The following is a 27,962-nucleotide window of genomic DNA, read 5'->3' on the forward strand; positions in this document are numbered from 1 at the left end:
ACTCCACCTGAATCTAAAGGTTGCAGCCCCAGAACATGAGGACTCTGTGCTCTGATCTGTCTAGAACCACTTTTGCAAACCCTCTGGGGTTTGGGTTTTTGTGTAATAGTTTTGAGTTAGTTGGTTTTTCCCCCCAGTATTTTCTTTCTAAGTCTGTAAAGCTCCCAAAAAGTTTTCCCCTTTTAAAATCCATTTATTGTCACACAAATACATTCTCTGGTCAGCAAAGAACATTTAAAAGAAATTTAAAAAGGGGAAAAGGTGAACAGTTTCTGCCCTCCTATTTCTACTGTAGCTGACCAACCCAGAGAAGGCTGTAAAGGTAAGGCACAGGTTGGATCACCTGGGGGCTCAGCCCAACCTGACCCTTCAGAAAGTTTTATACCAAACCAAAACTGCTGCAGTTAAACTGTTTCACCAACTGCCCTGGGAAACAGGACTTAGAGATGCTATACTGAAAGCACCATCTCTGTATTGAAAATCCTCGCTGATTGTAAAGTTCAAATACATTCCAAAGACTTTTTCTGTGGCTTTCTCCAACAGTAACAGCACTTATATAGAGCTACATAAACTGAGAAGTACACAGAGAGACCATTAGCAGTTAAAGTCTGGGAGATCAAGTTAGAATTGCACAGATTTGATGCTTCCCTCTTTGCAATATAAATCAACAGGCTAATTGTCAGTGGAGACTAAGAACACAGTTATTAGTTTCATTTTCCACAAAACTATCTTCCATGGAAATAGACAGAGACATTAAAAAACCCAGCAAAATCAAGCATTACAGAACTACATCCTTTGCTGGTACAAATTCAACTCATACTCACTCAAATGCCCCTTTTTCCTCATACACTTCTGCAGTACATGATAATTACATCTCCAGTACAAGGACATCACAACTATTCTAATAACATTTTTAGCTTCTTTGAGTTTGTCAGAACAAGATCAGAATAGTTAACTAATCAATGCAACTAAAAAACCAGTACCATTTTTTCAGTTGGTATTAGACTCTTATCAAACAAACCATTTGAAATTAAATCAGAAATAGGAAGGGATACAATCCCCAACATCACTTTCCCCTCCCCTATTCCTCCCAACATGTGAAAACTCTACAGTTACAGCTTAACACTCACTTTTAACAAATAACTAATCATCATTTTTCTTGCAGTCCATGAATCATTTAACAATATCAAATTCTTCTCAGTTACCAGGCTGACATAATTCAAACCACAACATATTTTTACTTTCTTATCAGATGGAGGGAGAAACAACTCCCACTGCACTTCAGTGGCAGAAAATGCAACATGGTTCATCTGCTTCTTGCACAAGGATTTTAACAGGCCATAATACAGCACTTCAAGTTTATTGGCAAAACAACTATTTGTTCAAACAATGAAACCCACATAAGCACATCTCAGTCACATGCACATCTGAGAAAATGAGTTAAAAACTTCAGTCAGAGCTAAACTGTGGCTCAACCTCTCCACAGTGGTGCCAGAATAGCAGTGACTGACATGTCATTGCTGGTAGAGAGATATTTTAAGTGAACCTCACATAAAACAGCACACTTTTATAATCATTCCAATACAGTTAAGTATTTCAGCATTTACCAATCCATTAAAAATTGTGAGAAAACAAAAGTTAATGTACAAAGCTATTTTCCACAAAGAGTAAGCTACTACTATTAGTCTGATAACAAAGAAAGATTCTCACACTCTTGTTTCCTTCTAGTGTGGCCAGGATGAACAAGAACACATGGAAATAATCAACAGCAACCAGAGCAGTTACATAATTTCTTAAAGCTCTACAAACACTTAGTCTAATCAGCACCTTTTAAAAACCACAAAAAAAACTCCAACAGCTCTGTTACTTTTATCAAGGTGTGGACAGTTCTGAACATACAAAAAACTCATCAATAATAAAGTCCTGGCACACATACAGTAAATTTCCCAGCAACACTAAAATGCATTATCCTCATAAACTATATTTTCATAAAAAAGGAAGGTGAGCAGCAGCACCTTTGTCACAAAAGGACACTTAACTCCAAGTCTGTGAAAATAAACCAGCACATTCAACTAAGCTGCTCTCACACTGTGACTTGGACATACTTCAAAGTTCCCAAAATATGAAACACATCATTTAAACAAAGGCCCATGTGCTCCAGTTGAATATCAAGAGCAGCTGTGTGCCAACACAGGTGGAAGCTCACCTGGCAAACTGATACCCCATTTTCCATGCATAAAACACACTTTTAAAAGTAAACCCTCTCCCTCACAGCACAAGAAGCAAAAAACCCAAGCCACATTCATTGGCATATCACCTCCAGGTTCTTTTCTTTGCTGTGTAAGACACAAGGCCCCAACATCATGCCCCAAGCCACCCTCACACACGAAGGCCTCCCATACTCCTCACACACGAGAGCCCCCCAAACCCCTGCTTTCCCCACAAAGGCCCCCAAGCCCTGCTTTCCTACCAGGAGCTCAGATCAGCAGAACTTTTTTAAAAGCATCCATGGAGCTTCATCAGCTTCTGGCAGCCTTTCCCCCCATCCCAGTGCCCCAAACATGCTCTTTGCCACACCATATCCCCACACAATGTACAACGAGGCCACTGAGGCCAAGTCTCACAGTTTGTAGAGTGCTCATAGGAAAATCTGCGTGTTCCCACCAAGGCTCAAGCACCCAGAATTCTGCAGCAAATTCCTGAAAGTTTCCCCTCACAGGAGAACAAAGCAAATCCCATGGAATGGGTGATCATCTCCCTCCAGCCATCCTCAGTGAAATCAGGGAGCTGTGCTCTCTCCTGATGGGAAATGAGGAACACCTGGCACCTGACCCAACATTCCCATGCCCAGGTGAAGCCAATCCTCTAAACGAGGGTGAGGACTAAACCACCTTTAGAGAACCAACCCAACCCCTTCTATGATAACTCAGCTCCAGGTGTGCTTATGTTTACTCTTTGGAAAGGTAAAGGAGAATAATAAAAAATAATGAAAAAACCCCACCAGATACATATACATGTGAAGTCACTACAGCTAAGCAGCTACAAGAAAGCTGGAGAAGGGCTTTTGGCAGGGGCATGGAGTGACAGGACAAGGGGGAATGGCTTCAAATGGACAGAGAGCACATTTAGATTGGGTATTAGGAAGAAATTTTTCCCTGTGAAGGTGGGAAGGTCCTGTCACAGGTTGCCCAGAGAAGCTGTGGCTACTCCATCCCTTGAAGTGACCAAGGATGAAGTAGCCACAGTTAGCCAAAGTTAGACAAAGCTGGGAGCAACCTGAGATAGTGGGAGGTGTCCCTATATGTGGCAGAGGGGTTAGACTAGATAAACTTTAAGGTCCTTTCCAGCTCAAAATTTGTGTATCGTGTATAGTTCTCTATAAGTAATTTCTAACGGGTGCCACAGGACATGTTCACTCTCTGTGTTTTTCTTCCAAGAGCTTTGGGTCATTCACTCTGACATTCAGTGACATAATTCCTCTGGACCTGCTGCTCCCTGTGTACAGCTGCAACCACTGTGCCACAGATACCTGCCAGCAAAAACAGTCAGTCACCCTTGCCTAGGCACCCCATAATAATAGCCTTGTTACTGCTGTTGCTATTATTATTTCCTCCAGGTAACAGTATCAGAAGTACCAAGTGTGGCTATGGATGTACTACAACTAGGATCATCCAGGAAAAAGTCATCAGGTTATTAATTCAGGAGAGTACTGAGGCAAACAAGTGAGGTAGAAGGATGACAAAACAGAGGGCCAAACAATGGAAGAAGGGATAATATAAGCATATAAATGGGCGTATAAATAGGCATATGATCACAGCAGGTGGAGTAGGACAAGGAAACAAAACCAGCTTCTGTGACCAGGAGGCCCAGAGGGGAGGGAGGGAGGCAGGCAGGATGCATTCCATCCCAAAATGGCAATGCCCAGACAGATGGGTCACATGTTGTCCTGTGCTAGAGCCCATTCCCGGCCAGATGGTTAAGTGCCCACCGCTTCCCACCGCTCTGACCCTTACTCCAGCACATCTAAAGGCTCTAGATTTGGGCTTGTCATCCCAAGCTGTGTTGTCAGGCCCAGCAAGGGGCTTAAAAGGCAGTTTAGTTGGTTTAGGTTTGCCACAGACGAGGCCTCTGCTGTGCACAGAGCAGAGCGCTCTGTCGTGGCCATGTGTAGTTAGGTGTGGTGTATTCCCACCACCAGCAGTGGCACACTACCCAAACCTCAGTACCACAGGAAACTGATGAGAAGACAAAGCTTGGGTTCTTGACCGTCTCCTCAAACTGCTCCCAGTTATCGAGGTGGCCCCTGAGGTGCAGGGCTCTACTTAATAGCACTTTTATTGATAGCTGTTGGCAGGCAGGCGTGACTTTCCTTGCTCCCATCTCACCAAAAGCCAGACAGCCCAGAAATACGAGTCTAAACGAATGAGCCATTAGTGCCAGCTGGCTATTTCCAATTGAGTTATATCTTTTCTGTATGATATTACATTGTTGCCTAGAGGTCTTTGCTTCTGCACTAAATTTCCTTAGCTTGCTTATTTTATTATCTGAGTATCACGACTGAATAGTGTACAGCAGGTTTTGTACTTTTACTTCCAACATGCTGAAAAAGAAATTGCCATTTCTGTGAGGTCTTTGCAACAGAGACTTGAATTACTCTTTTTACAGGGTGGCATTTATGGCCTTGCCTGACAATTGAAAGGTAGCAGAAAAGCTGTTTCAGATTCCGGACATTAAGTCACTGGAATATTGAATGGTCCTGGTTGGTTTCTGGCTGGCCTCCTGGACAGACAGTATTTTCAGTGCTGAAGAGAAAGCCCTGGGCAGGGACAAAACTTACAAATAAATATGTTGCAGAACCAGCAAAATGCCTCATCCTGTAGGATGTGGAAATACTTCTGTGGGAGGAGACAGGTAAAACTGCATATGGGAATTCAGACCCGCTTTGATAGTGACAGGACCTCTACGTCCCTGACAGCTTCTAAGCTCTAACCTATGTCTGCAACCATCTTCAGCATCATTTTGCTGTCTGACTTGAATTATATTCAACAGAGATTTTTTCTCATTACAAATCACCAAGTACAGCTCCAAATTTATACCAAGGACTGCATCAGAGTCCAAGTCCCTTAATGTACTAAGTCTTAATATGCCAAGTCTTCACACCACTCATGCTCAGCACTTCTTTAACCTCCCCATTCCACTGCTGTAATCAGTGGAATGGGGAGGTTAAGGAAGCATTTTATCTAATTGTTATGATTTCTGATGCTGTCTGAACTTACATCCATCATTAGGAGAATTTTTCCCCTGTAGATTGCTACTTGCCTGTACATGACGTATTCCATGCACACCCTGAAGCGTTGCCCAAGTCACAAAAAAATCCTGACCCTTTAATTGGGGATAGAGATGAAAACAACCATGAAAAACAACCAGGTGGTATTTTTAGGATATGTGAGTGAGAAAAATGGTCAGACTTTCACACCAAGAATGTACTTTCACTGGAAATGCTTCTAGTATCATTATAAGTGTCTGAAAATGGCCTTCTTCTGTCAAATGGAAGCTAGGTTTCTTTTATTTACAATGCCTATAAACTTTTTGTGTTATTCTGGAGCTTTCCTCTGCTCATCTGGATGTAAATCCTTCACATGGATAAGTGCATTTCAAAGAAGATATGTGTAGCAGAAGAGTATGACTAAGCCTATGCTGTGTCTGTTACACCTCTATACTTTCACCTGCCACTAAATTCACATTTTATTTTTTGACTGCAAAGGAGAAAGAAGGGGAAAATTACAGGGTAAAGAGAAATGGAAGACATGTACACAATATTTCTCTCACTCACACTCCCATTTTCTCTCTCCGTAACTGCTGTTTCAATCCCTGAAACCAAACTCTCATGAGAAGTTGCAGCTCACGTGTAAAAAATATTTCAGAAACTTCTCAAATGTTATCCTGAGTTATGAATCAAAAGCATCTCATTCCTCACTCATCTGACCTATGCTGGCTCCTGAGGGGAGACAGACTGGCTGGCAGCATTGAAGCAAAAGCAATGTTTCTCATAAAGACAAATATGCATTGTCTAGGCTGTGCTCAGATTCTCCATCATCATCATTGTCACTGCTGACAATAACAAGTGGGTGCTCCAATAAATCATCACAGAAATGACGAACAACTCCTCTGGGGTTATTTTTCTGTGTGATGGTGGGACACCTGATCACATCAGACTCTTGCCTCAGTGTAACATGAAGTCTGCATTATTTTATGCAAATGAGCAGTTCTGGTCAAAGCCATTTGTGCATAGCCCAAATGACCTCACTGCAGATGTACTAGCTGTGACGTACAAATGTCAATCATCTCAAACTGTCAATCATCTCAAAGGGACTTAGACCCTAATAATATCTGCATTGTAAATCCAAACCTGGTTTAGGTTATTTCCCATTTGCATCTTTAAACTTGCTTTGTGGAGCAACAACAGGCCTTGACTTTCTTCCATAGCTCCCACAGGAGCACTTGCTCCCTGAAATGTGATGGAAAGTCTAAGCTGGAGAGATTTATTTCACGTCCTGTGTAGGTAAATTATGCCTCCTGGAAGAAGAACCTAAGTGGAGGGAACTGACTCCACAAAGTAAGAATAGACCTAAACTCTGTTTTCCAGCCCACTGTTCTGAAAGGTAATAAACCCCCAGCACTGAGATCTGAGAGCAGATGCTAATGAAGGGTGAAGAATAGAAGTTTTTACAATCCTGAACTCCCCTTTTCCATCACAGTTAATTACAAGCTGAGGACACCACTTACCTGACTGGCTGCCTCTCTTGTAGCAGCACACTGAGTGTTTTCAGCCCTCAGAAAAGAGCAGGACTTCTATGTAACCAGGGCCAAAGGACAGGATCTCATGGCAGTGACCTGGGAACAGGTTATCCAGAGAAGCTGTGGCTGCCCCATCCCTGGAAGTGTTCAAGGCCAGCCTGGATGGGGCCCTGAGTCCCAGTAGAAGGTATCCCTACTCATAGAATGGGGTTGGAACTTTTAGGTCCCTTCCAACACGAACGTTTCTGGGATTCTATTATTCTATGAACAAAACAGATTTTTTTTGTGCTCGTGGACCTGGAGTAGATTCCAGAAATTTTGATATCATCTCCTAGTGCAGGTAGTGGAACTATCTTGGGCTGGCCATTAAACTTCTCTTACCCCTATGTCAGCCTCTAGGTTCAAAACAGTCACCTCTGCAAAAATACATAACAGGACCTTTAGTTGTGTCCCAGGCTGTGTGTGTATGCTCTGTAGCATCACATTCAAACCCAGTCACTGCAAAATCGAAACTGTGTAGTTACATCTTCTCCATCATTCATCACCATCTCAAATCTCCCTTTGTCTGCCAGCTCAGAAAGATTCATCTAGTATCTAATCACCAGATCAGATTCTTTCTCCTTTTCTAGGTCACTATCAGTGACAAAAATAAAAAACAAACCCCAATGACTTTGGGGTTGGGTTTTTTCCTGGGAAGGATTTTTGGTGGTTTTTCTTTTTTGCCGTTGTTTCTGGATGTACAAAGACAATACAGTGCTAATATTCCACAGCTGCCTTACCTTTGAACTGCTGCCAGATGCAGGAAGCTAGGTTTAGTTAATATAACTAACTAGTGCGCCATTCAGAACTCTCAGGATATTCCTGCTCTGTGAGGACAGCAGTGTATGGTTGATGCCTTCAATTCGAGTATTGCCCTCAGAACAGTGTGATGTGCCTTTTATCAGATTTCAGAGGTGCTGCAGAGTTCCAGCTGCCAGGATGGATGTGAACCTGGCTTTTCAGAGGGAGGTCAACTGGGGCTCATGCTGGGCAGTGAGCAAGCACGAGACTCTCTGAGCTCTCCTTATAATCCTGGCCATAAATCCTTCACAGTTATCTTGCAATCACTGTCATTCAGAGAAAGAAACTCACCCTTGGACCTAGAAACCCCTGCCATCCAATAACTTCATAGCCTTAGGCAAATTACACACTGCCAGGATCTTAGGCTGAAAGCAGCGAGGTGATGCAGCGACACCGTGAGGAGTAATTAGCTAATGCTTTTAAAAGGCTCCCAGTCAAACACCAGGACACGGCAACACTGCTCCCAGGAACACTGCCTATTGTTCCAGCTGCTGGCTGCGTGCTGGGAACGGGTCTCACATAAAAGGGAGACACAAAAGAGAAGAGGAAAAAAGAGTAAGGAAGATGGGGAAGTAGAGTTTCAGACATACAGGTAAATGATTCATTCCAAGGGGTGGCACACGTTGCTGTCAATGAGATAAATGCCATGTGGTAAGAACCTCAGGGTTTCACGTGGGATGAAGATGAGAAGGTTGGGAAGAGAAGGAAGGCAGGACAGGAGCAGCACAAAAGGCAAGAGGCAAGCAGCCAAATGGAGGGGCATGTAGCAGCAGAGGGGCATTTTGGCAGAGCAGTGAAAGGATCTTACAGAGGAGAAGCCTCCACCTGCTGTCTCCTCTTGCCACCAAAATGTTTGGATCTTTGTGCCAGCTACTCCTCCTCAGAGAAGAGTAGGGTGAGTTGCTGAGACCTCTTAATGAAAACTGTGCTCCTCATCCCCCGGCTCTTCCACTCTCCCAAATATTCCCCTTACATCCTTTTGGCAGGCAGTGTAAGACTTGTGGGATGTAAAGCAGCTCTGCCTTGTCATGTGTGAAAAGCTGGTCTTAACTGGGAAGCTGTTTATAGAAAGGTGTGAATGTGGTGAGACACAAATACTGAGATCCCCATTCAGCTACAGAGGAGAGAATGAACACTCTCAGTGCACCTCAGGGTCCCAACATTGGAAAACCACCGCTAAGGAGGGATCAGCAAAGCCCTGGGGCCTTTTAAGCCTCAGTTTTTCTATCTGCTCACATATTGAAATCCTCAAACTCATCCATTTGTTTAAGATAAGAGACTCATAATGCTTCTTGCTCTCAGCTTTGTGTTAATTAGTCTTTGGCATTTTTTAGCCTTTAGGGCACCTTCACTTGACATATAAGGAAGGAAAGGGATCCTTCCTGCTGTTGTCTGGCAGACTTTGGCCATTTTAAAAAAACTACATCCAAACAAAAACCAGATCATTCCCTGCTTATTTTTTAGTGAAAAGATGGACAAAAACGGTCTCAGATATTCACTCAGTAGTTATGGCACTGACCGTGCACAAGGAACGCATGTTCAGATTGCTGGCCTGAATGCAAAAGACCAAAACCTTCTAGTCACATCTCCCAGACCCCTGTCAGTGGATCTAAATCCAGGCCCAGAAATCAGCCTGCTGCTGCTGTGCTTATCTGGCTCCATCACAGAGAATGTAACTATTTATACACAGTGCTTTGGTCCCAACAAGAGACTGAAATGGTGCCTCCAAAACCAAAGCCCACAATGATGTGCCAACACCCTCTAAGAGGCTGGCAAGTAGTTAATATTCTCAGGTTCTTCAAAATACTTACATGGAGCATATCTAAGTGTTTAAGAGAAGGTAATTTTGTTCATTGTCACAGAACCCTGGAAACCACTGGTTCTCCAGAGTTTAGAGAGATAATGTGAACATTACCCACACAAAGAATAGCAATGAAGGGCTGGAAATAGGAATCGCCACATCAGTCACAAGTGCACAGATCCACACCATATCCTCCAGGCAGCCCAAGGCCACCCAGAGGATCAGAAATAAAGCCTGCAAACAGAAGGCTGGCCATACTACCAATTCCTCTTACAGTGTGTAAAGGTGCTCTACTGTATCCAAAATCCTTCTTAGAATAACTTTTCAGTAAGATTAGATTTATCTTTGATTAGGTGTGGAGATGTGAAGATGGAGAAGAGGAGGAATGGAGGAAAGCCAATGTCATCCCAGTCTTCCAAAAGGTCAGCAGGCTGTGCTGCCATTCAGCCAGACCTGGACAGGTTGGAGAGGAACTCAGGGAAGCTCAACAAAAGCAAGCATGGGGCCCTGCAGCTCAGGAAGAACAACCCCATGCACCCATGCAGGTGAGGGCCTGACCTGCTGGGAAGGGGCTCTCTGGAGGACAGGACACTGGCAGGAGCTGTCCAGAGAGCCTGTGGAGTCTCCTCTGGAGATGTTCAACTCTGCCTGGACATCAGCCTGTGAAACCCACTCAGGGTGAACCTGCTTTTAGCAGGGGGTTGGGCTAGAGGATCTCCAGGAGTCCCTTCCAACCCCATTCTGTTACTTTGCGATTTATGGACTGCTGCCTGTGGGGGTTTCACATGGGAGCTGCTACAAGAGAAGAATGCAAAGCTGTCAATTACTCACCTACAACATATATTATCTGTCACTCGTCTCTTTTCCAACCAATTTCCAAATTACTTTAATAAACCATCTTTCTCATTTACTAAATTATATTACTTAAAAGTATCTACTTTCGATAAAGCCAAAGGAACACCCATATGACAATGCAAATGTCCATACGGTTAAATTCCATAAGCCTTCCTGTGTTGGTGGAGGATTGATTTGAACCACTGGAAAAAGAAATGTGCACCTTTACAACTTCTCACTGTCTCTATCTTGGTTGGGTGATCCAGCAGCTTGATGATTTAGAATTTTGATAACATAGTACGATATAAAGAAGACTTTTCAAACATACTTACTCATTGTGTTTGTGATTTTTTTCTTTATAAAGACTTGATTGGAATTGAGGTATCCATTTGAGAAACTTCACCCATTCATGAAGGTTTTCCATAACTCTATTTGCTACAATGAACAAGGCAGGCAAATTTTGGCATGGCCCCCCTTTCACGCTTTACTCTCTAAAAAGTTTTGTTCAGAAAAAATCCCCAAAAATCACCACCACTTTTACTTAGGGAGTAGATGTTCAGGTGCCCGTTTTGTCTGAGGAACTTACCCAAGCACCTTAAACTGAACTCTTGCTTCTGACTCCAGTACTTACCTCTCCTTGGTGCACAGGACACGACAGCTCTGTATGACGTTTAATTCGGAGTTTAATTCAGTTCATGTCTTGCTCTAACATGACAGAGGCGGGTTCTTGGGAGCACTCTCTTCTACATCCCTACTAAGGGTCTGACTTGTGTTTAGGTACCAATGTTCAGCAATACCTTTATCAAACGAGCTGTGTGGCTCCCAAAGGCAGGATCTTACCTCTACTCTCAGGCTGGTTGTTTCCAGCAAGGTCCCTTGGTGTTACTCAAGGTCCTGTGAGTGTCACCACCCTGGGCAGCTGTCCTCTCTGAGAGCCAGCCCTGGATGCCTCAGCAGGGTGGGAAAAGGAGTGGCAAGAGAGCTGAGCAGTCTCTTCTTCCCCAGGGCTGCTCTGTTTGCCATGAGCTCTCTCCCAATGCAGTGGCTCTGTATTAATGAATTAATACTCCCCTCTCCCCTGCACCAGCTTGCTGGCTCCTGGGAATTACCTAGCAGCGAGCAGGGGACTTGGTGACAGACACTGCTGCCAGTCCTGCCCTGATATGAAACAGCACCTTTCCATTATGGGCTGACTTAAGAGGATAGCAGAAGTAAGGGCAAGGCCCTTGGCAAAGCAAGGTGTGTCAGATTCCTGATAAATGCTGTGCTGCAATTTAACACAACTTTTCAGAGGGTGGCTACGCACACTTGCTATTTTAAGGAAGCAAGCCTGTCTCAACCACTTGCCACATTTAGCCATTTAACTTTGTTAACTACTTAGAGGTCACGGTGATGAAAAAGGTTATATGGGCCTAATTCTCAGTTAGTTCCTAAGATGGTCCAGTCCTGCAGATGGGCTCTGGAAACAGCTTTGAAGAAAGAATGTGACATTTCTGTAACATAGAAATACTGCTCTTCTATCTCTTTGCCTTGGAAATCCTGCTCTCTATCAGCTTGTCTTTTTTTTTTTGTGCTGATTTTCTTCGCCCCATCCTCTGATTAAATGTTCTCCTCTCCCCCAAACTTACTGTCTGCGGTGCCTTTGGCCTGGGTTGGGTCTGGACAAGAACATGCTAGAACAGGCAGCCCTGGCACTGCTGTTCTGCTGCATGTGAGCACACAGAATTCCTGCCTTCTTCCACATGCACACTGCCTTGGAAGCGGATTCTGCTACCTGTCCTGCTCAGCCACAGGGATCTCTGCCTGACAGGGAGGGGAAGGGAGAGAAAGCTTCCGGTCTACTCTGTGTAGCTTTCCTTTCCTGTGAGGCCTGGACAGGCTGCAGAATTACTAAGTCTCCCCTTTTGTAAGGATCCAAACCTCCCTATATTCCTGTACAGGGGTGTCAGCCCACGGCTCTCCCTGCAAGAACAACGGCTTTAGCAGTTGGACCTGGCAGCACTGAACTCCAGTCCACCCACTTCTGTCTTTTACCAATAATCTGTAAGGAATAAAGAAGTTGAGACTCCTGAAGCAATTTGGATCAATTCCTCAATGACTACAGTTAATTTTTTGACTAATGGTGTTTTCTTATGATGGGTTATGTATAAGGTATGACTGCACAAATTTAAGAAGAAAGAAAAGCCCTGAGAAGCATGAAGCAATTCTGTTTTCTGAGACAGCAGCCCAAGGAGATGATAAATTACCAAGGATTAATAACTCACTGAAGAAACAGTAAAGTTAATCCCAGACACAACGAACTCTGGATTTAATATACAGCCCTAGGAGATGTTACTTTTCTTCAATGTCTCCTGGAAGGCCATTTTCAGAAAACAGAATCAATCTGATTACTTCAGGTGTATGTATAGGGTATATTCAAGACCCAGGAAATGGTAATTTTCAGGCCCTGAAATACTGTGTTTCTTACTTACATTAAAAATGGAATAAATGAAAGCACTGCTCCCTTCTGCTCAAGAACAAACAGTCTCTTCTTGTACACTCCTAAATAGAAAACAGTATTACAAAGCCACCAGGAGGCAGCAGATTAAAATACTTGTGCTATAAAAGAACAACCATTAAAAAACCCCAAACCAGCCCCCAAACCCTGCTGCTCTCCCAGATATTCAGTCTGATATGGAGGAAATGTGTTCTCCCAGCCCCCGCTGGGAGAACATTTTGCTTTAACCACTGATCTCTTCTCTGCATACCTGAAATCAGTAGCAATTCTGCTGCTGTTGTCAAAAAGATTTATGCAGGAGCATGGTTAAAATGGAAATCAAACTGATTTCTGCAATAACATTCACTGGAAAAAAATGAGTAAAAAAAGTAGGTAAAAGTGATATGACAAAATATAAGACCTCCCAATTGACTAAACCACTTTTGCTTCTTCTGGGGTTTACTGAAGAATTCCAAACCCCTGAGTGCTCTCCTGACTACCTTTTTTTGTTTACAAAATGCCACCCAAGAAGCAGTACTGAAATTGTGACCAGCCCAGGACAGGCTCTGGCTACCTGCCACACCAACGCCGCTGCGCCAGCTACACTGCCTTGGCACCGGTCCAGCTCTGCATTCCCTGACCCAGGAAAGCTGCAAGTTGTTTCCTCGCCTTTGTCCTTCTTTTCTGCTGGTATAAAAGACTGTCCTCAGTTGTGGCTCAGCATGGTTTAAGAGAGCCTGAAATCACTACAGATATATATGTAACCTTTTAAACTGGTATGTTATTTTAAATCCTAATTATTTATAGATGTAAACACATTTTATATTTCTATATGTACATTTTTATATTCCTACAGACATTTTATGGCATTATATATCATACAATAACCGCTCTTACAGAGCTACATGTTACAGGCTGAGCATATATATGAAATGAAGCAAGGCAGCAACAGAAATGTTGGAACTACCTAAAACATTTCTAAATATGGCCCTATGAGCACAAGGTATGTGCACAGTCCACCAACAAAGCAGAGCACGAGCAGTGTGCAATCAGCCCCAGGAAAGGCACTGAGGAACTAACCAAAGGAAAAACCACAACAGCAAACACTTGTGTTTTCAAACTGAAAATTCAGCTCCTAAGAAAGTGCATCTGTACTTCTGGCATCTTAATTCAAACAGACACTACGTATTTTCCACTGCAAATATCACCATTAATTGGGAAATTAAAACACAAGCACAATGTCAGCAGAAATCACAAATTTATTAATCCTTAAATATATCAATCATTTACCATTATGGCAAGAAATATGTACACTGTGTCCCATGGTAAACTGCAGTGTTCCAAAATGACAGAAATATAGAATTCAGTTGTGGTGGAGAGAACAAATCACAATTTCCTCACATCTTGGTGTGGAAGACAAACTTGGTCTACAGTAATACATTAACATCACATGCTATGTTAGAAGTATAAAAAAAACACCCTACACCTAAATTTGTTAATTTTAAATACAGTTATGCCACTTAGAGCTGCTTCACAAAAAAAAAAAAAAAAAGAAAATAAAAAGAAAAAAAAAAGAAAAAAAAAGAAAAAAAAAGAAAAAAGGAAAAGAAATTAATGAGAAAAAAATGAGGCCATTACTTTTTTCACAGATCCCATTGGCAGGTTAATATGGCTCAACACATTTATTGTAGATGCTTACTTTAAATATATATTGTTTAAAATCATGTAGTAATTATCAGAGAAGCTTAAGTCCATCTACCATACATCCACTAGTAACAACATCAACATGTTTAAGAACTGCTTCTGATTAGTAATCAACACAGAAAGGTGAAATGATACAAATTAGGAAGCTTTCCCATTTTAAAAAGTTCTGGCTGCCGAGTTGTAAATTTTGGATGGCTAAAAAGGACACTAAGATACCATGCACTGTACAGCGCTGCGGGGAGCAGGAGCCTGCTGCTAACAGAACCACGGGGAGAGCAGGAGCAGCCCAGCCTGGGCTTCCCTGGAACAGTGGAAGGGAAGAAACTGAAATTCTTGCGAGGGTGTATTTTTACAGCAACGTGAGGGAAGGAGAACTAGTCCCTGTTGCAAAGTTGGTGTTCCGCACTGCCAGCACAACGTTCCACCCTCGGCCCGGAGCCAGGACAAACCCATCGGGATCGCTGCGGGCATCGCCAGCCTCGACACCGAATGCTGCCAGGGGAGCTTGAGAAACCACGAGCGGATTGAGGGCAAGAGGGGGAGACACAAACCTGTGGTAAAGTGCTAGGGTCCCACGGAAAACTGGTGTCTCCGTAATTCATTTCCGAGAAGCAACAGCAGCAGTGTAATGCAAGTAAACTCTTCATACTTAGCTTTAAGGCCTAATATTTCTTGAGTATATTATCCACACAACTGGTCTATACATTAACCCACATATTGCATTTTTTAAAGCCTCCTTAAAAAATGTACAGTACATCCTAAAAGCGATAAAAATCTTTCTCTTTCCTTCCATTTTAATCCTCAAAAACTGTCTCTCAATTATCACTTAGTTCCTTACAATTTTTAATTTTGCTTAATCATCAAACAGAACTGTTCAATTAAGCAAAATAAGAAAGCGAAAAGGACTCAAAAGAAAAATGGAAGCTGCTGACTCACCAGAACACTGGCAGTTAATTCTGGAGTGGCCAGGCCAGAAAATAAGGAGGTTTTTCCAGTTCACATAGACTAATAAACTAAGAAGGCTGCAGCTGGTCCAAAGCCAAGATATTAACACTTCCGCATTTATCAGTGATTTTGTCCATCTAGGATAAAAATCTGTTTTACAGTAAAGGAGCTGCCAGCGGAAATCCTAACCATTCCTACCAGAACCAATGCAAAATCCTGGGACTCAGAAGAAAAGGAGGAGTCAAAAAACAGTTCTTAAAAAAAGAAGGTAAAATATACTTTTTCTTTTTTTTTTTTCCTTTTTTTTTTTAATAAACTCGTTAGATTTTAAAGTTGTCTGTCAAAACTTGGCATAAATGGAGCAAGTGACAAATGTATTGTGTGTCTACTGCTGTCCATCCAATATCTCTTTTTTGTCTTTTATGCCTTGTTATTCTCTAATTGCATGGAACATCACCTTCATTGAAATGTTAACAGTGTACAGATGGAATATACAGCAACGTGGTGCATCACAAACGTGTTACATGAAGAACCTTCACAACTTCATGCCCTCAGAAACATGCATGAAGAGAACGGGATGGCCAAGATGGTAATCAACCAGGTGCGTTGGGTACAGAAAATGCAAGAGCGGCACCGCTGATATTTTTAGCTAGGAGGAAGGAGAAAAAAAAAAAAACAAACAGATTTCCATTACTGAGGTAACACCACCACCAGATAACAACACATGCTCAAGTGTTAGCCAATGCTATTGAAAAAAAGCCCATCTTGTCGAGATCACTAAACATGATACTGGGGAAAAAAACAAGGGAAAAAACCTCCACTCAGGCAAAGCATTCTTTTATTTTTCAAACTTTACAGACATTTTCCATCTTTACAAGATGCCAGAGAGGCTGTGAAAATAAAAAAGAAAACTCAGGCAGGAAGCCAAAGTGTCTTAAGAGATTCATTAAGGGAGGGAGGGTAGAATTCAGCCGTGAATCTCTGGGTGTAACCTAACTTCCTCAGCATGGACATCGCAGGCACTGCCATGGACTGAGGCTCTTGTACAAAGATTGAACCAAGTGACAAGGAAGAATCAGGTGTCATTCACATGCAAGACATGCCAGAGCTGAATGCAGAGAGAGAAGGAAGGGAAAGGAGCTGGAAGCAAGTATGTAGCTAACTGAGGTTGTGGGATCATTTGTATTACCGTAGCATCTAGGGGCTGGAGCCGTGGTGGGATCCCTCTGCGCTAGGCACTGCACAAACACAGAACAAACTCTTTACTCTGCATTCCTGCTCTCTGGTGCTGCGCTTATCGAAGTATAAGAAGGTGTGAACAGTGATCAGGGAGGGAACATAAGCCTCATTGAGGCTGGGATTAGGTTAGGGAGTCACTTTCAGGCCCAGCAGCCCTTTGACTGCCCATATCGGGCAGGTGCAGTCTCTGAGGACAAGCAGACAGCTCTGCAGAAACACATTAACACAGGTCCCTAAAAACATGGATAGAGAGAACAATTTCCTACCGTCACTCCTATCACTCAGAGAGAAATCATGGACAAGACAGATTTCATCATCCCACTCACAGCAAAACCATTAATAAAATTTATTTATAAACTAAATACATATTTGTGCTCATATCCTTTTTCAAGTAAGTTCTCTGCCACAAGGAAACATTTCCCTATACCTACCAAAGAACTCAGTTCTATCCTTAGATTTATGCACACTCCTTCCTGAAAACAAGGAAGCTACTGTGCTTGCAGCAACTGGTTTAACACATCTAGGATACAGTGTCTAGCAGATCACAGCTATAATCGTTTTTGCAACTTTATTAGATTTGAAGTTCATCTTCAGACATGATGTGTAAAATACTTTTTTATTATGGAAATGCCATTATTAACTACTGTGCCTCAGTAATCATTAAATACGTAGCTGTAGTCTGTACACATTTCAGAAAAAGGAACTAGAACAATAAGTTAATTAAGTTCCTTTAGTTTTCCAAAATGGAGATATTGCTGCTCTCACGGGGAAGAGCAAAGGTGAAATTTGAGACAGTATAAAAATGTTCAGGATGGGTTATAGAAGAGGATGGGTCTAGCTTGGTGCTACATGGGAATTTCCCAGTCAGACTTCAGAAGATGGGGAATAAAGAAAGAATGACCATGTTTGTGCTCAAAGGGGAGTTATCAGCCTAGAGGAGACTCAGTAGTGCTGAGCAAAAGCAGTAGGACTGATCTCATGTAGCATACTGACACTTAGGTGGAAGGCACTATAAAAAGAAAACAAAACAGGAGCATTGTGCAAGGAGAACCATTGAGGGCTGGGTAATCCAAAAATATTACATGGAATAATAGAAAGTGCAAAGCTCTGTAAAAGTTTCTATGTACTCACTGGCTGGAAATGAGAATTGAGGATAAATAGGTGGCTGTCTCAGATGCACTGCAGATGACAAAAGTGAAAAAAATTGTGCGAGAACAGAGTAGGGAGAAGAAAGACACAGGGGAATGAAATAAAGCCCTGACCACAATTGGACAGAGCATTTCAGAAGAAGCCAAGCTAATGGAAAGGCAAACCTCAAACAAAAAAAGACCGTAAGGAGATAAGGTAATAGGAAAATGGAGATCCTATGAGACAAAGCCATCTGAGGTAGCGCTGGCTGTTTACCTTATGGAAGTACAAGGTGGGAATGATCTGCTCAGCTTGCCTACAAACCAGTTCATGTCTGCACACCTAACCAGTGCAGGAGAACAACGATGACATAGAAGAATCAAGGATACGCTGAAGATGACCAAATTTTACACTGGAAAGTAAGGCTCCTAACCATCAGACAGATGATATTTTGGAACAGTGCTAGGAGCAAGTCCAAAAACCTCCCCTGAATTCAAGATGAGAGCTGGTTATGGGGTTCATGTGATATTGTTGCCAGTGCTACACACACAGGGCTACGCTTCTAACTCAGGGAATCTGTCTTTAAGCATTAGTCTGGCTCTAAGGCTCCTCTGTGACCCCTTAAGCTAGGACACCCCTCACAGTCCTGGAATCTCCTCTGTCTGACCCCACTGGCTCAAAAGATACACCAATACTGCCCTGCAACCTCAAAAAAATTGCTCCATGGTGATTTTTCTTCTCCTTCCACCCTTGGCAGTCCCAGAAATCCTTATCTTTATTAGAGAGTACAAGTAGCTGCAAAGAAACTCCTGCAGTACCTTCCCAAAAAGAGGTAGAAAAAAAAAATCAGAGGAAAAGATTAAATGATTCTCTAGTTCATTTCATGCCATTGTGCTGTAAACACTGACTGTTCAGGGTGCAGTGGGCCAGATGAACCTGTTTCACACTCTTCACACTTGGGCTTTCTGGCTCTACACACACCCAGCTCAGATCCCTTGACAAACACTGCTTTATGAGAACCTCAAAGATTTACCTAACACTGCATTTCAAGGAAGAGTAACTGCTCTTTGAATACTAACTGTTGAAACACTGGCAGTGCAGCTGGAATGTGAGAAACAAAGGACACGTGGCTCCTGTTCCCATTGTTTCACATTTTGAAATAAAACAGTTATCACTAAGTAATAAATTTCTTTTTTCCTAAATAAGAAAATAATAAAAAAATCATCACCATGGAAGATTAACACTTCATTCTACCTTATTTTTTACTTCATCAAGTATTATTTCATATAGGTGAACAGTGTTGCAAGGAGTAAAATATGAGACATGATGGCTCAAAAGATGAAATCTAAGCCCTTACCATCCATGCCAGGAAATTCAGCCACTCTCCACATTAAGACACCTGACATAAATGGAATTGTATCCTATACAGAGGGCTCACAACTGAGCAAAGCCAAGCCTGGACCAGTGCTGCCTATTTGGGAAACCACAAGTCACTGAGCTTTGGGCTCATTAGCAGAGGCTGTTGAAGAAGAGAAGCCAATGGCCCGAGCAGAACCTCCTGAGCAAGCAGTGACATTTTATTTTGTTACTGCCACCCTGAGTATGCTGTCATGAACCCTGGTGACAATGTGGCCCAAGCAACCCGGTCACTGCCTGACTCCAAGGGCGTGGCAGGGCCTGGAAGAACAGCAGAGAAAAATGCTGATGGGAGAGATGTGAGGCTGTTCCATGGGGATGTTGGAACTGCCCAACAAGGAATACTCAGCAGTTACGCACAGAGAGCGTGGGGAAGGAGGTAAGAATGTGAGAGGGACTGGGATGGCTCAATTTACAAGGTAAATGTGTAACCTGGCTCAAACCCAACTTGCAGTGAACATACCTAGGCCTGGGAAAGTAGAGGTGGCTGGAAATCACACTAAATATTAGTCAAACTTCAGTTTTTCCCAATAGTGACGCATTTTACTCGAAACTTTCTGGTTAGCTCTCACAGCTCCATGTATCCTACTGCTTTTTATTTTCCCAGGTTTTCCAGCAATTGCATTCCAGGTTTCTAATTCTGTTTTGTGTGACTTCTATGAAGCTTTCTCTACATTTAAATACTTTCCTGCTCTTCAAGCTGTCAGTTCAGAGACCAAGTTGGACCGGTGGGCATCACAGTAGAAAACAACAATCAAAAAAGCGCATTATTTTACAAATCTTCGCACCAACACCACGCACAGCAGTGGGTATAACACATAATGAACAACCACAAAAAATGCCACTACCAGAGGACGGCTTGCAGTTTTTAAGGCCCAAAGCAGCTATTGGACTATGTGGTGTGCCTAGGAGGTGTGAGCTGGTGGAGGGGCTGCTTCTTACTTGATGGGTATGGTGGGCGAGCCCGAGCGGTGGAAGTGCACGTTCTGCCACTTGCCGTCGCGCCGGTGCCACACGCGCGTCTCCTCGGACTGCATAGTCTTTGGCATGCCGCTGCCGTCCATGTACTGCGTCAGGCGGATGTACGCGATGCACGCCGCGTCCTCGCCCACCAGGTGCACGTGCGGGTTCAGGATGATCGTGTGGATTGGCTTGTTGCTTTTGGACAGAGCTATGACACACACACACACACATGGGGGTACACACAGGAGAAATCACATTTGCTCTGGATGAGCCAAAAGAACTCATGCCAACCTGTTTTACACACAAAAATCTCAGGCTGAGCAGATACAAATTCATAATCAGGGTTTTATGACAATCACACCTGACGACTAAAATACTTTGTAGAATGAGCACAATCACTTATTACGCACTACTTAATAAGTAAATATGTTTAATCCATGTACATATATGGATTAAATAAAGTGGAGGGCACCACCTGGAGTTTCCCAACATTTCAGTTTCGCTGTTATGTCTAATAACATTTGTACTCAATATTTTCAGTTAAAATAATTAACTCATTCTTTATTTTGACTTTTCAGTTCCAAATACCTGAAACTCTCCTCTGCCCTCTGAGGTGCCCTGTGATGTGTGAATGAGCAGAGCAGAAGCAGACAGAAACACACCTATAGCAGAACTCTGAAAAAATAATACTCCCTTCCCCTACCCAAGTCAATTAACTAACACCTAAACCAAAAAGCTCATTAGATCAGAGACACACAGTCACAAGGAACAGATGAAGACTTGGAAATGAAAATGGAATATTTACCATTTTCGAAGTAAAACCGGTGGAAGTCCATCCCTTCTACCAGATTACCCAAAGCTTCAGGTTCAAAAGACGTAAGGCCCGGATCACAGATTTTTCTATGAAATAGAGAAAATTCTGCAATGAGCACATGTGGTTAGGGATGACCACTTTGGAGAAATCAGTTTTAACTGTTTCTTTCATTCATATTGAATGAAAGAACTTAACATGAGGAGCAGGCATGGAGTACTGGTTTCAGCTCAATTAGTAAATTTGGCAGCTTACTTTAAGTGGACCACATTTTGTATAAATTGTGTTTTGACCAAAAAAAAGACCCACAAGTCAGTGTTATTACAAGTAGGAATTTTTACTTGTGATGATGAAAACCAAGACTGTGCAATGCAAGGGATATTTTTTAGGCCTCACATCATTATATAAGCAAGATTTAAATATTTTCTTCTAGCTACACTGGAGTTATACTAGCAGCTCTTCTGAAATTGGTGATGTGTGAAGCCAGGGCAAAGCAGGCACGCACATATCTTGTGTTTTGTGGGGGCATCTGGGAAGGCATTTCAACAGTACATAACTCCAAGCACAGGCACTCACATATAAACATGCATATTTACACAGACAGTGTCAAACACCCCAGCTGTCCTCACTCCCTCCAAAGGAGGAGCTTACGTGTAAGCTTCAAAGTCCCCGTTGTTGATGGCTTCAATCAACTGCTCGGTCACCTTGATAATCTCCTGCTTACGAGCTGGGGAGAGACACAAACCCAGTCTTACAGGGGAAGGCAAAGTGGAAGGTGACAGCTGACAGGTATTCTGCCACTCCCCAGGTGGCACAAGAGCCACCTCTCTTCCTTTCAACGACCAAAGGACATGATGTTACATTGCAGCTTTACAGTGATTTGCCTTCAGTGCACTCCTGTATCCACAAGGAAATTAAACGCACGTCAAGATCTATCCACTTCCCTATCACACTTCTAATTATCTTTCCTTCACTGGAGGATCTGCTGTTTAAAAAGCAAAACAAACCAAGCCCCAACTCTAGACTACAAACTCAAGGAAGTAAATTACTGTTTTACAGCCAGTCTGGCTGTAGTAGCACACTCCCCCACATCGATTTGACCATTAACAAAAACATGCCGAAAGTGCAGAGAGAGATCACATTCTTCTTCAAAAGAAAATGCTGGGGAGCACACAGAGAAATTAACTTTCTAATGCTGTGCTCAAAACTGGCACTGTGGTGTTAACCTTCTCCTTAGTGCACACCTAAGCATTCAGGTGAAAAGGACCAAAAAGAAACCAGCGATAAAAAATGTGATGGTGAAAAAAAAGGATATAAAGGTCTACCAAGGCTTTTTGTGAGCAGCTCTTGACTGTTAGCACTGTGGCTAAGAGCATTTCAAGTATTAATTGCCTTATTTTTCACAAGGATTGTGGAAAGAAAAAAGACTTTTAATGAAGAGAGCAGCAATGCCTCCATTATCATCGGTTTAAATAACATGGGCCACACTGTGTGGACACTGCATGGCATTGCCAGCACCAGCCAAGTGGTGGGATGGCCGCGTCAGAAATAATGGTGCAGTCTTACAGAAGGCTGGCAAAAAGAGATCCAGAACAAGCAGACCTCGTGCAGTGAGGAAATTACCAGTTCTGCACACAACATCTCACATATATATAGCTGAGCTAAAGGATTTGATTAAATAACACAGTAACACATCTCAATCAGAGATGAGGAAATTACAGACCATTAAATCAGACAGTGGGAAATGAGGTAAAAATCTCTGATCAGTTGCTACATAATCATGAGCTCATGTTAGTGGATAATGATAAAAGCAATTAATATGTCTACAGTGGTACTGTAGTTTCCACACACGACAGGCACAAAACCACATGGACACATAATTTATCACCACTTGGCTCAAGACAATTGGGAATATTCCCTTTTCACTAACATCAGTTATGCCTTTGCTGAGTTTTACCACAGTACCTTTGATGTTGAGATACACAAGATCTAATTACACATCAACCCCAGAAGGAAGAAATTGAACTGTGTTGCCAACTTGCTGGTTTTCCTGGTTTATCTCCAAAATGAAATTGCAGTGGAACGTATGTTTTCATGAAGCTTTCTGACAGAAGCTACCTTAAATTACATAAAGGGGTTCCAGCAAAGTTTGTCTGGGCTGTACTAACATTCAGGAGAGCTGTGTCTGCAGATGCATCCATGGGATGTCAAAAACATCCATCAGGAAGCTCCAGAGGCCAGCAAAGCCAGCAAAGGAGATTACAGCACTTATCATTGGCTCCAATCAATCACCATCCAACTCTAGCACTGGTGTCAGCACCTGTGCAAAGACTTCACAGCTCCCAATGCAGACTGTCAGGAACAGGAAGATATTGCCAAATCATCTGCCTTTCAACTCAGCAGTTGAAATGTAGTGCTTGAGATTTGAGAAAAATTTTGAAAAATTGAGATTTTTCTACAAAATTACAAGCACTACATGAAACTGTGAAAGCCACTATGCTGCTCTCATACATTAGAAAATTACATTTTTTCCTATTTAGTGATCTGACATGCAGTTTCACTGGCAGTGAGCCAAAGGGAGAGGTGGAACACAATTCATAGAGTAGAGCTCCAGAACTGATTTATCCTATTATGCAAAATTCTCTGCCTTGTTCCTAGCCCTTACTCATTCCAAGAACAAGGCAGTGTGAAATAGCAGCAGATATTAAAGGCTAATTCAAGTACTCAGGAGCCACTGTGATTTTACACAACCTCCTCCTCGTTGTTTTTAGCTTTTACATCTTCTTGTGTGGGTATTTGCGGGGGCGCAGGGAGCCAGACTACAAACAGAGACCAAAAGTGTTACTGCTTCATGGTCGTTGAAGCAGAGGTTTAACCTGAAAGGAAGTAAGGAAGAGAAAAATGATGGGAAAATTGAAATATAAGAAGTAGAGAATTGGAAGGAGACTAGAAAGCAGCAGAAAAAAAAATATAGCTGTGCCTTGGTGGCCATGTGCATCCAGTCAAATCCTTGCACTTACCCTTAGGACAAAGGATGAAATAGGGAGGGCACTGGACATAAACTAAGGTGAAATGTTATTGGTAGGAACAGTGTCCTGCTACTGTAGACAGCATCTGACACAAATAATTGGCAGTTCTTAGAGTGGTAAGAAAATGACCAAATTTTAATTTTGAGTTTGATGGACTCCACATAACATGTGCTCTTCAATCACTCCAATTTTTTTTTCCATCTAAATACACACTCCAAACTATACAAGGACAACACAAGGCATTAGGGAAGAGGCATCTGGCCAGTTCCCATCTGCCAGATAACTGTCACTTACAATCACCATTTGCATTTGACTTTTTTATTATTTATTTTTTTTATCCAATAGTAAACTTGGCTTGTATTGAATTCTAGGACAAGTATGATGTTTGATGTACAGCGGCAATTTCATGCTATTATACCTTTCATTTGATGTGCAGTCAGGACTCCCTAAATCAAACTACAGAAACTAAACTTCCTAAACAAAACTGACAACTGTAATGAGATTCTGGTAAAGCTGGTTCAGCTAATTTTTCCACAAAGTGTGGTAAAAGTCACTTCAAAAAGTAAAGCCTGACCCATCTATAATTTTTTAGAATATGACAATGGCTTTCCAGAGCATAAAATACATACTCTGTACACGAAGGATAACTGAACAAAAATACACCCGGTGTCTTTAAAACAACTGAGATGTGAGAGAGGAACACTGTTGACAAGTCAAAGGTGCTGAGCCATTTTCCTGAAAACCAAGAAAGAAACAGACTGCAGACATAGCAGGCTTGTGTAGAGAAGATGGTGGCTTGGACAGTCTTTGCTCAGAGTATGGGTGAAGTAAATACACTGCAAAAAAGACTACGGACCTGTTCCTTAAACAACACCTTCTCCCCCATAGGGTGAAGGAGTTAAGATAATTAATAGGGGTGTAGCAGTTAAAAATACATAAACCCCCTGCTTTGGCGAGTGTGTAGGTATATGACTAAGACTAAGGCAGTTGAAACAAAAATATTATGAAGAAGAGCTATAAAAAGACCAAATAATAAGAAAAAGAACAAACAAGAAGAACATTTCCAATCACTGGCTAAAATGTTTTCTTCAGCACTGCTGCAGCACATATGTTAACTTTAAATGAGTCATTAATCTCTAGCTATATTGCACTACCTCTTTTCCTTGCTCAGCTACAGGGTGAGGGATAATCTTTCTAAATTAAAGACCACTGTTAACACTAAGATCTAAACAACATAATATGAGGAGAAACGCCATTTAAGCAAAAAGCATCTAACACTACCAATACTTTCGACCTACAAGGAGCAGTTCCCCAGGTAGTGAAATCAAATATCACAGGAAAACAAAAGTACAAAAAAGCAGCAAAAACTTCTTCCTGCAGGGAACTCTGTGGCTTTTCTTTCCCTCCTGAAGCCCCAAGAAGTATTTATAAACTCAATCTACAACAATCATACACAAATGACAGATATTTTAGTATTTTGATTGCAGAGAGAATGTGTAGTATAAAAATGAGCTGCAGATATGTGAAAGTGAAGCCTTCAGAAATCTCTGTACCTGAAACTTCACATTTTTGACACACAAAAAAAAAGAGCCCTTGTAACTCACTGACCACCATATTACCCATCTATTTTTCAAAACTGACACCAGTGAAAACAGTAATTTAAACCACTTTACACTTGATGCAGATATTGGAACATCTTTCTCCTGCCATCAACCCTTCAGATGCCTATGTCACCACTGTACTGCAATGCCTAAGCAGAGAAGCACCTGTCCAGAAGAACAAGGTAACCTTGTTCCAGATTTGCACGTGTACTTCGAGATGATTAAAATGATTTTGCATCTGACTTGCTCACATGTTGTTTCTCAAGGCAAAAACACTTAAAACTTTTCAACTGGGTACTCTTAACTACATATCTCTGTACACCTCAGATTGGATTAATCTCACAATATTTTGGACATATATATGTACAGACAAGTGAGTTTGCTCTCTCAACTCCCCTCCCTTACAGTCAAGGGAGAGAAATCAGCACATTCAGGACACAATTCATCATATCCTAAAATAGATTTTTAAGACAAGTGTGACTCATCTGACCTATTTGCATTGGCTAAAGGGAGTCTAGACAACCAGCTCAAGCACAGATAGCTACACTGTGGAGGAGGGTTAAAACCAGGGGGACAAATCCTCCCTGTTGTGCTGTTGTTTTAAAACAGGACCGTTGGTATTGAGGTGACAGCGGTCTGCTAAAATGGAATGGCACAGCAGAGGAAACCTGGCTTCACTTCCCATATGAACACTGTCCCAGCAAACACCAGTTAGATGGAAAGCACACAGCCAGTCAAGTTATTTCTATGCTCTGGAAATAACCAAAAGAAAAAGAGGAAGATACTAGAAACTTTACCCTGTGTTGTATAACAAGTTCTGGCTGGGTGGATGTACCAGATTTCGTTCAGCTTTACATTACACAATGTTCTTACAAATTATTCTCATTACACCAATATTTTAAAATTCTATGCTAATAAATTTTCTTACAATTTCTGCCACAAATATTCCAACTAAATAATTTCTGAAAAGAAAATAAAAGAACAGACTGCATGAATAAATGACTGACTGGGTCTCAGATCTTTATAAAACCCATCTAGACCATCAGATGACAAGGCATGCTCCAGGGGACTTCTCATTTAAGAAGTTTATGAAGACTGAGTGCACAGAACACCAGCGCTTATCTCTTAGCCCACACTTAAACTTTGATAGGGACTAAAACATCTGAGTTGTCATCTCACATGTACTTATTTTTCCTAGAGCCTGCCAATTTCAAAGGCTCACTCTGATTCATCCAATTATGAAATGGATGGATGATCTGCAGAATTTTATCAGGGTTATTTGGTATCTCTCACCTGTCTGAAAACTGGTAAGCCTGCTACTGCCTTAAAAAGATTTGAATTCTTTAGCTATGTAGGCAAATATCTGAAAAATTGTCCCACAGCTTTTCCACTCCTGTACTGACAAAACAGATCCAACAAAACTAATGTGTCTATTTCAATTAATGTTAAGCAACTTGCCACATGCCATACATAGTATATTTTTATTTATGTTATATGGAATCAAGTATGCCTAAAGATGTTCTCTCTTTATGTGACTGTACTAAAAAATTACACTAATATTTATACAGCATAGCAAATGTTGGCCAATGTTTATTTTGGAATGAGAAATCACCTACAGTCCCAGATCAAAGCTGCATCATGGTCACTGCACTTACAAGACACTGCACTATGGTTTCCCAACAATTTCATGGAATCTGGCCACTGTATCCAGAAATGGTGTCTGAAGTCTTGATGAGTGAGACATTAACAAGCTTTGCTGCTGTGTCTATTTTTATTTAAACTGTGCTCCTGCCTAATCACTCAACTAGTTCAGAGAAACAGGACATGTGAGGCGGCCAGCATTCAGATCTGAAAATGCTGGGCACGTAAAGATACTGTGTGGATAGGCACCATGGATGGAATAAAGCCTTATGGCATGTGTTACTGACGTGCCAACCCTCCCTGTTACACAGCCCAGATCTCTCCTATTAATTCCTCTCTTTTCCCTGGCTCTGAGCAGTTTGTGCTGGCAGTATTTGTACTTCTTGTTTGATACACACTCACTCATACATTAAGAGAGCCTATCCCGCAGAACCCTCATTCCCAGGAAGTCATTCCCTGTTTCACTCACAAGGTCTCACCCTTCCAAGGAATTTCTGAGTTCATTTACAAACAAGAAATGCTCTACCCAGGTCTTTTACACTGTACCACTACAGTGCCTCTCCCCTTTCATATTTTAACACTGGAGATTTCCTTTATGGTCGGCTGGTCACTGATCATCAGAGATCTCCTGAGCAGAGGAGGACACTTCTCAGTTATCCTATCAACACTGCAAGTTAACATCTGCCACAGCAACTTCAAGGCTGATTTATCAATAAGGATGCTCAAGAAAGGAACC

At 42.0% G+C, this 27,962-nt stretch overlaps 1 protein-coding gene across 33 annotated transcripts in view; it reads right to left on the reverse strand.

The window, feature by feature from the left end:
- Nucleotides 1–13,990: 13,990 nt before the first annotated feature.
- CAMK2D (calcium/calmodulin dependent protein kinase II delta) overlaps nt 13,991–27,962 on the reverse strand; it is a 120,343-nt gene continuing 106,371 nt past the window's right edge. For 28 of the 33 annotated variants that reach the window (XM_068188332.1, XM_068188328.1, XM_068188330.1 and 25 more), the window contains 5 exons: nt 21,607–21,682; nt 20,950–21,044; nt 20,124–20,352; nt 16,588–16,636; nt 13,991–16,047 (listed from right to left, as the gene is read on the reverse strand). In XM_068188332.1, the coding sequence (XP_068044433.1) occupies nt 16,630–16,636; nt 20,124–20,352; nt 20,950–21,044; nt 21,607–21,682 (407 nt within the window). In that variant the 3' untranslated portion in view covers nt 13,991–16,047; nt 16,588–16,629. Of the gene's footprint in view, nt 16,048–16,587; nt 16,637–20,119; nt 20,353–20,949; nt 21,045–21,606; nt 21,683–27,962 lie in introns of those variants that run through there. The other 5 variants (XM_068188331.1, XM_068188345.1, XM_068188343.1 and 2 more) reach the window with 2 other exon arrangements.

This window comes from Anomalospiza imberbis, chromosome 4 (assembly GCF_031753505.1).
Source record: "Anomalospiza imberbis isolate Cuckoo-Finch-1a 21T00152 chromosome 4, ASM3175350v1, whole genome shotgun sequence".
Classification (NCBI taxonomy): domain Eukaryota; kingdom Metazoa; phylum Chordata; class Aves; order Passeriformes; family Viduidae; genus Anomalospiza; species Anomalospiza imberbis.